The sequence below is a fragment of the Hyperolius riggenbachi genome, chromosome 8 (assembly GCF_040937935.1).
Source record: "Hyperolius riggenbachi isolate aHypRig1 chromosome 8, aHypRig1.pri, whole genome shotgun sequence".
In the NCBI taxonomy this organism is placed as follows: domain Eukaryota; kingdom Metazoa; phylum Chordata; class Amphibia; order Anura; family Hyperoliidae; genus Hyperolius; species Hyperolius riggenbachi.
Genome location: NC_090653.1, coordinates 169,242,787 through 169,258,247, shown reverse-complemented (window position 1 = coordinate 169,258,247; position 15,461 = coordinate 169,242,787). Strand labels below are relative to the sequence as shown.

The 15,461-nt window shown below is 42.1% G+C and overlaps 1 protein-coding gene across 3 annotated transcripts in view; it reads right to left on the bottom strand.

Annotated features, from left to right (window-relative positions):
* Positions 1–15,461, bottom strand: part of LOC137527183 (relaxin receptor 1-like) — a 467,519-nt gene that overhangs the window by 80,454 nt on the left and 371,604 nt on the right. For all 3 annotated transcript variants that reach the window (XM_068247656.1, XM_068247657.1, XM_068247658.1), the window contains one exon: positions 4,452–4,517. In XM_068247656.1, the coding sequence (XP_068103757.1) occupies positions 4,452–4,517 (66 nt within the window). The remainder of the gene's footprint in view (positions 1–4,451; positions 4,518–15,461) is intronic.

Genomic DNA, 15,461 nt, shown 5'->3' with positions numbered 1-15,461 from the left:
ACCTTGTTAATCGTCATGATTTTCCTGTATAAATAGTTGGTTAAATAAATCATATAGGAGACACACACAGTGATGTTAGAGAAGGGAAATGAAGTTTATTGGATTTACAGAAAGTGTACAATAATTGTTTAACCACTTCGCATTCAGTCGTTTTCACTTTATGCATCCGAGCAATGTTCACCTCCCATTGATTAGCCTATAACTTTATCACTACTTATCACAATGAACTGATCTATATCTTGTTGTTTTCTGCCACCAATTAGGCTTTCTTTGGGGGGTACATTTTGCTAAGAGCCACTTTACTGTAAATGCATTTTAACAGGAAGAATAAGAAAAAAACGGAAAAAATTAATTATTTCTCAGTTTCGGCCATTATAGTTTTAAAATAATACATGCCTCCATAATTAAAACCAATGTATTGTATTTACCCATTTGTCACGGTTATTTCACCGTTTAAATTATGTCCCTATCACAATGTATGGCGACAATATTTTATTTGGAAATAAAAGTGCATTTTTTCCGTTTTGCATCCATCACTATTTACAAACTTATAATTTAAAAAAATATATAAATATTTCATCTTTACATTCATATTTAAAAAGTTTAGACCCTTAGGTAAATATTTACGTTTTTTTTTAATTGTAATATTTTTTTTTATTAAACATTTTATGTGGGTATTTTTGGGAGGGTGGGATGTAAATTGTAATTTTTAAATGTAAATATATGTGTAATTTATTATTTTTTTACATTTAGGTGTAGTTTTACTTTTTGGCCACAAGATGGCAGCCATGAGTTTGTTTAGGTGACGTCACTCTAAGCGTAACATGTACGCTTAGAGAGACGCTTGGGGAAGCTAGAGCCAGAAAAAGCGAAGCTTCCGAGAGAAGCTGTCGCTTTTTCTGCGGGGGAGAGGAATCAGTGATCGGGCACCATATTCCGATTCACTGATTGCCTGGCTAACGAACCGCGGGCCGCGAGCACGCGTTCACGCGCGCGAGCGCACATGGCCTCCTGGACGTAAGTTTTGCGTCCAGGAAGGTTAATTGGTTAAACAAAATTAGGCAGGTGCATACATTTGGGCACCATAAAAAATAAGTTAAATCAATATTTAGTAGTTCCTCCTTTTGAAGAAATTACAGCCTCTGTCTGGATTCGGGTTGAAGGTTTTGGAATGTCATTTTATTGATTCCAAAACCTTTAGAACTAAATATTGGAACTCAAATTGGCTTGGTAAGCGCAGAGACCCCTGACCTACATACACAGGTGAATTCAATTATGATAATTTGAGAGTATTTAAGGGGGTCAATTTTAAGTTTACCTCCTCTTTTAAATTTCTCTGAAGAGTAGCAACATGGGGGTCTCAAAACAACTTTCAAATCACCTGAAGACAAAGATTGTTCACCATCATGGTTTAGGAGAAGGATACAGAAAGCTGTCTCAGAGATTTCAGCTGTCTGTTTCCACAGTTAGGAACATATTGAGGAAATAGAACAGGCTCAGTTCAAGTTGAGACTCAAAGTGGCAGACCAAGAAAAATCTTGGATAAACAGAAGCGATGAATGGTGAGAACAGTCAGAGTCAACCCACAGACCAGCACCAAAGACCTACAACATCATCTTGCTGCACATGGAGTCACTGTGCACATTCAACCATTTGGCGCACTTTACACAAGGAGATGCTGTATGTGAGAGTGATGCAGAGGAAGCCCACAGCACAAACAGAGCTGCTTGATGTATGCTAAAGCACATTTGGACAAGCCAGCTTCATTTTGGAATAAGGTGCTGTGAACTGATGAAGCTAAAATTGTTTACTTAGGCGTAACAAGGCGCATTATGTATGGAGGAAAAACAACACAGAATTCCAACAAAAATACCTGCCACCTACAGTAAAATATGGTGGTGGTTCCATCATGCTGTGGGGCTGTGTGGCCAGTGTAGGGACTGGGAATCTTGTCAAAGTTGAGGGACGCATGGATTCCACTCAGTATCAGCAGATTCTGGAGACCAATGTCCAGGATTCAGTGACAAAGCTGAAGCTGCACCGGGGCTGGATCTTTCAACAAGACAATGACCCTACACACTGCTCCAAATCCACTAAAGCATTCATGCAGAAGAACAAGTACAACATTCTGGAATGGCCATCTCAGTCCCCAGACCTGAATATAATTGAAAATCTGTGGTGTGAGTTAAAGAGAGCTGTCCATTCTCGGAAGCCATCAAACATGAATGAACTAGAAATGTTTTGTAAAGAGCTATGGTCTAAAATACCTTCAACCAGAATCCAGGCTCTCATTGGAACGTACAGGAAGCATTTAGACACTGTAATTTCTGAAAAAGGAGGCTCTACTAAATATCAATTTCATTTCTTTTATGTATGCACCTGCCTAATTTTGTTTTAACAATTATTGCACACTTTCTGTAAATCCAATAAACTTCATTTCACTTCTCAAATATCACTATGTGTGTCTCCTATATGATATATTTAACTGACATTTTTTATCATAACAACCAACGATTTGTTGGTTGTTGGATACAGGAAAATCATGATGATTAACAAGGTTGCCCAAACATTCGCAACCCACTGTACCAGGCATGGGCAAACTTGGCCCTCCAGCTGTTGAGGAACTACAAGTCCCACAATGCATTGCAGGAGTCTGACAGCCACAGTCATGACTCATAAAGGCAAATGCATTGTGGGATTTGTAGTTCCTTAACAGCTGGGTGGCCAAGTTTGCCCATGCCTGCACTGTACCATATTTAGCCGCTGATCGCAGCTTTTAACATTGCCGCCTATAATGGTGCTGTTTTTTAACAGTGGACAAATGGACTTGCAGAAAGTGCCCATGCTTTCCTGTTTCGTACATGTCTATTGTTGTCTGTTCTCGTCTCAGGGACGGCGCTACAATTAAGGCAAGGAGGCCTTTTTATGGAGGACTTAGAGTCCACAGCGACCCCCAAAGCATCCTCCATAAATGTGATTTGTCCAGCCATCTGCCAGGTACCGCAGTGTATATGTGACAGGCAGAGAAACGAGGCAGGGTCTCCTCGAGTGTTCCCCCTTGTCCGGCCATGTGGTGAGCAATGGAAGACAAAGTTACAACTCACCTGTCAGAATTGGCGAGAACTTCAGCAAGTCTTTTCCACTTCACACAGTCACAGCGTCTCCTTTCTGATGCCTTTCAGTGGTGGCTTTCATTACTGCGCCGCTGGAGGAGACACGCTGGAGTTGTGCAACATGGAGAAAATGTGGTGAAGTGCCCGCGGCACTGACAGGTGAGTTGTATCCTTGCTATCTATTCCCAGGTGGAGGGGGCTTATTTATCAATACTGGGGAGACATCTATTAATCTTTACTTGGGTAAGGAAGCTACTTAAACAGCCTAGACTGCCCCCAGATGTGAGGGGGACACATCTGGCTACCTATACTGGGGGGTGGGTGTGGGGGGTCAGGACCCATAGGAGCTAGAACCAGCCCTGTGTGGTTTGCTTCAGAACATTCTGGACAGTGAATTCCACTGCTATTTATAAGCTGACTGGATCTGTTACATGTGTGTATCTAAACTTGGGGTTGCAACTGCTTCGGAAGCCTGCCGATAAAAAAACCTGTGGGCACAAAAATTCAACGGGGGACAGAAGTGGAACGAGGGGATGGAGAGAAGGCTATATGGGCTCCTTGCCTCTCCAAGACAAGACACAGAACATTTATATTGTGCTTTTCTCAAAGCGCCAGAGCTGCAGCCACTAGGGCACACTCAGCAGGCAGTATCAGTGTTAGGGAGTCTTGCCCAAGGTCTCCTTTCTGAATAGGTGCTTGTTTACAGAACAGGAAGAGCTGAGATATGAACCCTGGTCTAGAGCGTCAGAGCCCTTAACCAGTACACATTCCAGCCACTGCTAGGTGAATATCTAACATTTTTTTTTTCAGTATTGCTTTAAGCGCCCAAAACCAAAACTATTATATTATTATAAATGAGTTAAAGAACGCAATACTGAATTAATTAGAGTAATTCTTTTTGATTGGAAAGTGCTTATTTTATATTATACATTTTATAAATAAAACACCACTTTTGACATAGGAGACCAGGGTTTAAATCCTGACTAACGCATGCATCTATTCAGTAAGGTGTCCTTGGACGAGTCTCCCTAACGCTCTAGGGCGGCCTACTGAGCACACAGTGAGTGGTTGCAGCTCTCGAGTCTGACAGGAAAAAAAGAACTGTACAAGTATTAACATTTCAATTCTGGTCAGCTTTGCATACTGGTCTAAAAGAAAATGTTACTTGTTGGGTGATTAAAAGTTTTTTGTTTTTTTTATATAATTCAGGTAAAGAAAACAGATAAGGGAAAATAATAGTTAATGAGAACATTTTTGTGAATCAAACTGAATATACTGTTTGTTAATCAAACATACAGTAAATTAAAATGACTAAAGTGGATTGGATGGGATACTTACAGGACAGTTATACACTCCTGAAACACAGAGTTACGGATGGTGTCCATTTCATTTCCCTCCAGATCCCTAGTAAAATAGATATCCATCTCTAAACCATATCATTTGGTAACAGGTACAATATTTTTGCACAAATCAGTTATTGCAAATAAAAAAAAAGGAAACAAACCAAAGCAAAATTCACTACTGGTTCTCTTTGAAGCTCTGATACTGCCATGAACTTTAAATAGTACCTGTTGAGGGAGGGAGTCATATTTTGTTTAAAAGAAAACACTACGGCAAAAAATTAAAACATGTAAAATATGTGCAAAATAAACAAATAAGAAGTACATTTTTTCCAGAGTAAAATGAGCCATAACACGTCATGTCACGTTTCTACTGCCTGCTGTTAGTGACAGCAACATAGGAGAAAAGTAATTTATGGCTCATTTTGCTCAGGAAAAAACGTACTTCTAATTTGTCTATGTTTGCACATATTTTAAATTTTACAATTTTCGCCATAGTGCCCCTTTAAATGTTTTTGTGGCACTCTCTCTTTTTGTTTTGGCTAATACGCTATTCCTTGTTCAGATGTCTCCAGGACCTCTAAGGCCCGGTTCACATTAGCGGTCGCCGTCCAGAATCGCCGTGCCGGAGCCGGACCGCATGCAGAACGGACGGAACAGACGCACGGCATAGCAATGAAAGCCTATGCGTCCGTTCACATGCGTCCGTTTCGTCCGGACCGGATCCGGACTCCGGCATAAGACCCAACATGCGCTATTTTTTGGTCCGGCTCCTCCGGCAGCCGTATCCGGAGCGGAGCCGGACTGCACCATCCGGCCAATACAAACCAATGAGAACCGGAGAGCGCACAACACACTGGCTAAAAATCCGGATGTTCTACCCCACTTCCTATGCGTATTGTAGCGGCGATTTTGGATGGGGACACATGGGCAAGCATTTTGGAGTGGAGCAGCAGTGACTTTAAACGTGCTGGAGTTGTTGGCAGTATGTCGGAGGTGGAGGTGAGTGCTAAACAGCGGAGGGCCTGATTCCACAGGTCCACCTTCTGCTGACCTCCCAGACCCCAACATTTTTATTCGGTTTCTACTATCTTTTGCCAAACGGATCCGGATCGCATCCTGATGAACACCTGATGCAACCTGACCGAATCCGGATCAGAACCGTACGGTTCCGATCCGGATCCGGTCAGGTCATCCGGTCCGTTTGGCAGGGAACCGCAAGTGTGAACCGGCCCTAACTCTTCTTCAGTACCACACCATTTTGGAAGTTCATGTACTTTACCTTGTGCATTTTAGGGTGGTTTAGTGAAGAGATCCTTCCCATTTTTAAATTTTGTTGTGTTCAGTTTAATGTTCTCAACCTGTTGAAAGGGCTGTATAAGGCAAAAGAAGTGGCTTCTAAGCACTCTTTTTTAAAACTTGGACTAATTTCCACTGGCATTTTGGATGCGAGACGATCGCCGCATCGCCTCGCATCCCTCGGCAAGTACTTCCAGTTGTCTTCTGTATAACTGGATGCGCTGACATGCAGCTTCCCATCGGCGGCTATGGGGACTCAGATGTGTGCTGAGGAAAACTGCAGCATGATATCCATAATTTCTCCCGCGTTGCATCGCATCGGATCACGTAGGTAAATTTGCATCAATGGAAACACACAGCTGGTTCTGCAGTTTTGCTAAATTGACAACTTCCTTATTTGTATGGAAGACTTGTAACTTGATTCCAGTTTGAATGAATTTGTTGATGCTTTCCCAGCTGTACATAACCATTAAGTATTCATGATAATTCTAGCCCACCACTTGATTACTCTTCTGGCTGCTAATCTCCAGTTTTTAATGTTCATTACTAGTTCTACTAAATATTTATGCCCATTGGCTTCTCTTCCACTTTCTTTCCAGCAAAAAAATATATTCTATTATCAATAAATATAAATGGATGATAGAAAACAGCGCTCAGAAATCCAGTCCCTCAGGCAACAGCCTTAGATGATCTTCACAGTAATAGGTAATCACAGTTCATAGATGAGGGTAAGTTGCAAGGTGAGGGGAGTGGTGATACCCCCCCCCCCCCAAAGCAGAACGACTCACCAGATGGAGCGGCCTGAGGGACTGGATTTCTGAGCGCTGTTTTCTATCATCCATTTATATTTGAACTGTTCAATAGGCTAGCGCTCCACCGCAACTATTGTGTTCTGGTGTTTATCCAGTCTCCAGTTTGCCCTAAGGGGCCTTTATTGTTGTTACAACTTATATTTGTATGTTTTGTGAGCGCTTTTATACATTTTGCATATTTTATTATCAATAAATGCCCCTTTGCAATGTTTAAATATTTAACGTTATTTGATCTGTTCTCAGGGAAAGACTGGCTACTTTTCCTTCGCAGCTCTTTCTTGACTTTCTCATCTGGATGTTGATGGGGTAGACATTGTAGCAGAATCCCAGTTTGTAATTTCTCCCTGTGTCTATGTGGGTTTCCTCCAGGCACTCCAGTTTCCTCCCACATCCCAAAAACATACAGACAAGTTAATTCACTTCCCCTAAATTGGCCCTAGACTACAATACATACACTACACGATACATACTTAGACATATGACTATGGCAGGAATTTGATTGTGAGCCCCTCTGAGGGACAGTTTAGTGACAAGACCATATATACTCTGTACTGCGCTGTGGAAGATGTCAGCACTATATAAATACTAAATAATAAAAATAATAATAATAATAACATAAAATGAACTTCAGTAATGCAATAAGAAAGTATAACATCAATTTTATGATTTCATTACTGGAGGTGGATTAGCTGAGGTGGATGCCTGGTCTGAATGACACCGTTTATAAACCAAAGACATCCATGACATAATAAATCATAAACTAATCCAGCTCCATACAAAATGATAATAATCTTTATTTAGGGAAATCACAATAAAAACATTTAAAAATTGGGGACAGCAAAAAGGTACATCAGTAGTGCGGATTAAATAACCTGATACAATCTGTATCTATTTTGCCAGATAAACCTCAGGATACGGTATACAATAATCACTGAAGCCCATATACAGAATGGAGGCAGACACAATGGTGCTGCACGCCTCAATGGAGTGTCTAATGCAATAGACCCAAACAATATTATTTCATATATGTGTATAGGAGTATCCGATTGTGCACCCACCTGGAGGATAAAGAAGACCGCACAATGAGACCCAGATGCTGCATGAGCAATGTCTCGTGATTAGCCAATTAGGCCAAATTTTCAAAGCCAGATTTATCAGATTTTACTTGGTTGATGCACACATTTTTTATTTGTTGTAATTTCAATATAAACATGACAGGGAGCATTAAGATTAAAATAATTAGCAATATATACTGTATATACTCTTGATTTGGTCTGCAGAGACCTACAAAAATTGGGACATGGTAGATGGGTCTATGCTGACAACCTCAGCCCTGATGAAAGGATGGCCCTTAACTCCCTGAAAGCCAGGCAAGATGTTATTATCAAAGAGGCTGATAAGGGGGGCAATGTTGTGGTGTGGCCCCGTGACCTCTATTTAGAAAAAGCCTACAGGCAACTTGAGAATAAGGATTTCTATTGCAGATTAAGGAGTGATCCGATTAAACACTTTCAACAACAGCTCATCCAAATCTTGGATTCTGCGAGATTTGAGGGGATAATCCTCTATAATAATCTCCCTGTGTTGCTGCGTCCAGCTGTCCACATGTCCCTGTTATTTGCTACTGCGCATGTGCACAGTACGGATAGCTGGACGGGTGCAGGGAGCGAGGCAGGTGAGGTGGGTGGGGTGAGCGAGGAGGGTGTGGCGAGCGGGTGCAGGCGCGCATGCAGCATTTGCGGGCGTGCGCGGGGGCGCCGAGTGCATGCGAGGCGAGTGCATGCACGCGCATGCGTACTGGCGGCAGCGGTAGAAAAAATACCTTGGGTCTACTAGTTACTGATAAAGAGCAACAGTTTATATTAAGAAAACATCTGGTAGTGGCCACTTTCTACATGTTGCCCAAAGTGCACAAAAATACCCTTAAGTCACCAGGGTGGCACATCACATCTGGGATTGGCAGTCTTACAGAGAAGGCATGCCAATTTATAGATTATTACCTGCAACCTATGGTCATGACCCTTGATTCATATATACGTGACTCTGGTGATCTATTAAACCATCTCGACTGTCTAAATATCCCAGATGATGTGCTATTGGTGACTTGCGACGTGGAGTCGCTTTATTATAACATAGGGCACAGTGAAGGTCTTCAAGCGACGAAATGAGTAATATCCCTAGACACAGGAAGTTGTTCATCCTTGACTTGCTTGCTTTTGTTTTGTCGCATAACTTCTTTGACTCGCCTAAGTGTGCACCATCGGTTGCCAACCTGTTCCTTGGGTGGTGGGAGCACAAGGTTGTAAAGTCGGAGTATATGAACCGGTTCCACCCCTTTATTTTGGGGTGGTTCCTGGTTCATAGATGATCTGTTCATCCTGTGGCAGGGCCCTCGGGAATCTTGTATTGATTTTTTTGAGATTCTGAACAATAATAATTTAAATCTTTTCCTGGCATATAGGATTTTGGAATCAGAGATTTAATTTCTTTATCTCACTATCAGAAAAAATCTGAGTGGAGAATTGACAACCTCGATATATCGAAAACACACTGCGGTGAACAGTTGGATACAGTACAATTCATATCATATGACTCATCTTGAACAGAATATTCTGACTGGACAATTTATAAGACTCCGACGAAACTGTTCAGAGATTGAAGAATTTGAGAGGGAAGCCATTATCCTCAAGCAGAGATTCCAGAATAGAGGATACCCATATAAGTGTATTAAAAAGGCAAATAGGAGGGCGAGGGCCACACCTAGGATAGATCGTTTACGTCCCAAACATAAGACTAAGAGACAATAAAATCAGAATCACCACCCCATATAAAACTCAATGGAGACAACTACGCCAACTTTTGGCCAAACATTGGGAAGAATGACAGTGATTTAAGACCTTTCCTCACTGATTATCCGAGTCTAACAACTAAGAGAGCACCAACATTAAAAAATATTCTCTGCAGTTGTCAACTTGAACGACCCAGCCCAGGCTTAACTATCAAGGGGAGCTTCCCTTTTGGAAATCATAATATATGCCCAAATATGCGGAAAACATAGTTTGTTCTCAATAAACATACAGAAAAGCGGTTCTTTATTAACACCTTTATTAACTGCAAAACATGTGCCATGGTTTACTTGATTCAATTTCCATGCGGATGGCAATACGTTGGGCAGACGAAGAACGATCTGAAACTCCGGTTGCAGAAACATAGTTCAGTAGTGAGGTTGGCGAGGAGGGATCAGGAAGATGGAAAAACTATGTGTGTTGCCCTCAGTGTTGCCCTTAATAGGCATGGTGGCTCATTGGATGGGTGGTTATTTAGTGGTCTCTAAACAATTAAAATGAGTATCAGTATGAAAAACAGAGGCGCCAGCAGGATAAAATCGGATACTATTCTTAAAAATTGTTTGGAGGAAGTGGTGGGCTTACCTCCAGAAAGCAGACACGAAACACTGTCTGTATAGTAACAAACACATTTATTATACGGTACCCCAAAGGTGCAACGCGTTTCGCAGGCCAAGCCCGTTTAATCAGGCATTAAGTGGGGACAACTGTAAATAGCAAACAATGAACAGGGCTATAACATCACTGCAGAAATAGGCATTTAGATATACAGTATAAGCAAGAATACAAATAAACATATAAACATATGTGATAGTGTAGTCTTGTGGACATGTATGCCCAGAGTGGGTAGTAGAAAACCGGAGGTGGAGCTGTGAAAAGGAGCTGGTGTGGCAATACAAAGTGGGACCTAAGGTGAGGTAAAACTAAATTAAATATAGGGTAAATTAAAAAGTAATCAAAAACCACAATGCACAGGTAAAAGGTATGTGGAAACGTGTAGGGGAAAAAAAGGGGGTGCAACAGGATATTATAATTAAAAAAAGACTCACCAGTATTTCAGCAGTAGCAAGTATAGTGCCTCGGTAATGTAATGAGGATGCTCAGTTCTTTATGTACATGAATAGTGGCAAAAGGGCCAATCAGGAAGCAGGGAGGGCTTTGCTGGGCGGCGCTAGGCACCATGGTAACTGGGCAGACAGCCAATGAGCTGCTGCCATGCAGAGAGGCAAATAGTGTGGGGAGCCTATGAGCTGCTGCCACCTGTAAACATGTAAATGGTGCGCCGAGAACAGCGTATAGTGGGGAGGATGAAAATGCGCATGGGCCCAGCGTGCGAGATGGCGGCGGATTGCTGGCCAATCCGCTGCCAGTAGGTGTGTTTAACCACGTGGTGTGACGATAATGTTGCACCACGCGTATATGCTAAGGGCGCATGCGTCAACATTGATGCATCACGTAGGAGCTCGGCCGTGCGGTGTGACGATAATGTCCCACCGTGCCTATAACAAGAGAGCGCATGCGTCAACATTGACGCATCACATGGGTGGTAATGGACGTAAAATGCGGTGCTTAAGATCGCCTATGGGATGGATACTGCGCAAGAGCAGTAGAGTGGGCACTGGAGAGGCGCCCATATTGAAATTGGGCAAAGAGGCCCTGTAACCATTTGATACAAAATATATAAACGGAAAAATAGCACAATAAGAGGATACAAAGAATATCTAAGGGGCAAATATACTAACATTTAACAAAGAGTTGGGCTGATTAGAGTATAGTGTGCTTTGCTGCCCTCAAGTGGCCGAAAATTTTAAAGCATGGTCAAAAGCACTATTTGGGGAGGACAATTGTGTTTAGCAAGGTACCACATATAAAATAATAATAAAATGATGTATGATGAATAACATAAATATAAAGATAAAAAATAAATTGAAACAAGAAAACAATGCATAATATATTAACCACTTAACATCTCAGTCGTTTTCAGCTTATGCATCCGAGCAATGTTCACCTCCCATTCATTAGCCTATAACTTTATCACTACTTATCACAATGAACTGATCTATATCTTGTTTTTTCCGCCACCAATTAGGCTTTCTTTGGGGGGTACATTTTGCTAAGAGCCACTTTACTGTAAATGCATTTTAACAGGAAGAATAAGAAAAAAAATGAAAAAATTCATTATTTGTCAGTTTTCGGCCATTATAGTTTTAAAATAATACATGCCTCCATAATTAAAACCCACGTATTGTTATTGCCCATTTGTCACGGTTATTTCACCATTTAAATTATGTCCCTATCACAATGTATCGCGACAATATTTTATTTGGAAATAAAAGAGCATTTTTTCCGTTTTGCATACATCACTATTTACAAGCTTATAAAAAAAAATAGAGAGAAATATTTCATCTTTACATAGATATTTAAAAAGTTTAGACCCTTAGGTAAATATTTATGTTTTTTTTTTTTATAGTAATGTTTTTTTTATTAAACATTTTATGTGGGCATTTTTGGGAGGGTGGGATATAAAAGTGTTTTATTTGGGGAAATATTGGTGTATTGTAATGTTTTTGGGTATTTACTTGTAGTTTTACTTTTTGGCCACAAGATGGCAATCTCGATTTTTTTTACTTGACGTCACTCTAAGCGTACAATGTACGCTTAGAGGGACACAGCTTCAGAAAGAGCGAAGCTTCCGAGAGAAGCTGTCGCTTTTTCAGCGTGGGAGAGGAATCAATGATCGGGCTCCCTAGCCCGATACATTGATTCCGTGGCTACCGACTCCACGGCCGGGAGTGCGCGTGCACGCGCGCGATCGGCCGCAGGAGCGCGCCTGTCCTCCTTGACGTTTTTATACGTCAAGGAGGACAAAGTGGTTAAAAAACAGCGTGTTGAATAACACGGAAAAATATATCACCACACAGTTGAAAGGAAGATCACAATTTTATCCAGTATTATTATTATTATTATTATTTTTTATTTATATAGCGCCAACATCTTCCGTAGCGCTGTACATAGTACAAACAAATAATGGGGAACAAATATACATAAGAAATACAAGACACTGTACCATCATGACATTGAATAGAGTAAATACAGATACATACATAGTTGATATGTGGTTGGTACATGTACATATGTTAAAATAACAGCAGTATGAGAAACACTAGGGGGAGGTCCCTGCCCTTGCGGGCTTACAATCTAGAGGGTAGTGGGGAGGAAACAAAAGGGAAGGAAACACAAGGATTAGTGGGTGAGCCAGTGTGCCTTCAGTGCTGCCTATAGCAAATTATAGGCTTGTCTGAACAGGTGTGTTTTCAGAGTACGTTTGAAGGTTTCCAGACTTGAGGCATGACGAACCGGCTGAGGGAGAGAGTTCCAAAGGAGAGGGACAGCCCGTGAGAAGTCTTGGATGCGAGAGTGAGACGAGGTGACTAGGCTGGAGGACAAAAGGGTCTCCTGTGAGGAATGGAGGGTCCGGGCGGGTAGGTATCTGGAGATTAAAGAGGAAATGTATGGAGGCGATAGCTTGTATAGAGCTTTGTATGCAAGTGTGAGAAGTTTAAACTGGATCCTTTGGGCAACTGGTAGCCAATGGAGTGATTGGCAGAGAGGGGCTGCCTCAGAGGATCTAGAAGAGAGGTGGATGAGACGGGCCGCAGAGTTTAGTAGGGATTGGAGAGGTGCCAGTCTGCTTTTTGGTAGACCACAGAGTAGGGTGTTGCAGTAGTCAAGGCGGGAGATGATTAGGGCATGTACAAGCATTTTAGTTGCTTCTTATGAAAGGAAGGGACGAATTCTGGAAATGTTTTTGAGATGGAAGTAGCAGGAGGTAGTTAAAGTGTTAATATGTGGTTTAAAGTCCAAAAGCTGCTTCATTGAAACATTTTATACTTTGGTCCTTAAAGACCTACAAGCCCTACAGAACCACCAACCAACGCCCAAATCCAATCTCACTCAACAAGAATCCTCGGCCCTCAAAAACTTACAAATAAATCACAACCTAGTTATCAAACCTGCGGACAAAGCGGGCGGTATAGTTATACTTAACTGCTCTGACTACTTGGAGGAAGCAGCCAGGCTCCCCGACAATCCAAAACACTATCAAACTTTGACTATAGACCCTACCCTTACCCTAAACAACTCACTCAAAACCTTCAGCAACAACGCCTTCTTGTCTAATATGATTACTAAAAACACAAGAAACTTCATAATCAATACCCAACCCTCAACCCCCATATTGTATTATTTACCGAAAATACACAAAAACCTACAGAAGCCGTCCGGTAGACCTATAATTTCAGGCATCAATTCTCTCACTAACAACCTGTCTAGATTCCTAGATCAACATCTACAGCCACATGTTCAGTCCCTCCCCTCCTTCCTTAACCACTTAAGGACCAGGGCTTTCTGCAGTGATCGGAGCTGCGTGGGCTCTCCAGCCCGCAGCACCGATCAGAATTGAGCCTTGGCGATCAGACTTCCCCCCTTTTTTCCCCACTAGGGGGATGTCCTGCTGGGGGGGGGGGTCTGATCGCCGCTGGCTGTTTGTGATCTGCGGAGGGGGGGGGCTCTTCAAAGCCCCCCTCCGCAGCGTTTTCGGCGCTCCCTGCTATCCCGTCCCTCCCTCTCCCTCCATTGAAGGATAGGCTTCAGCTTATTATATGCTGGCGATCCCTGGCCAATCAGAGGCCGAGGATCGCAGCAGCGCCGTATGATGTAAACAGCAGGGATTTCTTCCCCGCGTGTTTACATTTCGCTGGCGAGCCGCGATCGGCGGCTCTCCGGCTGTTCACGGAGACACGGAAAGCGGCCGTTTCCATGCTATACCACTAACGACCCGCCGACGCCTATCGGCGTTAGGGGGTCGTTAAGTGGTTAAGGACTCCCAACAACTCATCCTCCTTCTACAAGACGTCGCATGGCAGACAGACTTCGTCTGGCTTACATGCAACATGCAACGTCACTGCCCTCTATACTAATATCCCCCATTCTTTTGGTCTCCAAGCACTACAATACTTTTTAGCCACCAACCCATCCATAGGATACAGGGATATCCGCACACCTATGTTTCAATGCTGGAGGTGCTAGGGTCAATTAAGGATAGTTTGCAAATAAGAAGAAAGCGGCCCTTTAAATAAGCACCAACCAGCTAAGGTAAATATAATATCACAAAATATCTTTATTTATACACAAGTTTCCAGACACAACATATAGTTCATATGGAATATATAGAAAATTTCATGATTATATCATAATATACCCATATGCTTATGCCAATGCAAAAATAAAATCAATTAAAAACAACACATAGTCGCACAACCAAGCCATGTAATCGTTATTGCACATCCCCACAATAAAGCCAATCAGTTGATAGATATATACATTTGTGTGTATATGAATATACACACATTAAACTAACTCCACTCAGGGTTTATAATAAAACCCATGCAGAGGAGGAGTGGAGTTCAGTCTAAAGTGCAGTGCAAACAACAAATAATCAAACCAATTATCATATATTAAAGTGCTAATTGCAAGACATACATGTGAATAAACCTGATGCTAAAGAGAGCAGCCTGTAGATAAAGTGCACAAAGTGTATAGTGCATAAATAGGGAGTGCTAAGAGATAATGTATAATACTTAGCTTCGGGTGATGATGCAAAAATTGGGAGTGCAAAGTGGCGAGGCAGGCAGAGGTTCCCTCAAGATTGATCCCACTAGTTCCGCGGACTCCCGTCCGCTTTCTCAAGGAGAGGAGAGTGTGTTTGTGCAGCCGCCATTGCGGCGTTTAAATATGCTTGGGAAAGAAAAAGGAGCGCGTCATAGACCCATCCGCCGGATGTGACGTATGCGGAAAAAGAGCCGCGTAGGATGCGGAAGTAACCAGCGTGGCATGCAAAGAACGTGTAATGTAGCCGGAAAAGGAGCCGCATGGAATGCGGAAATAAGTAGAAACCAGCGTGGCATGCAGAGATGTAAAAACCTGTAATACTGCCGGTCACCACAGTGTGTCAGTATATAAATGAGAAGGCAACCATAGCATAGAAAGAGA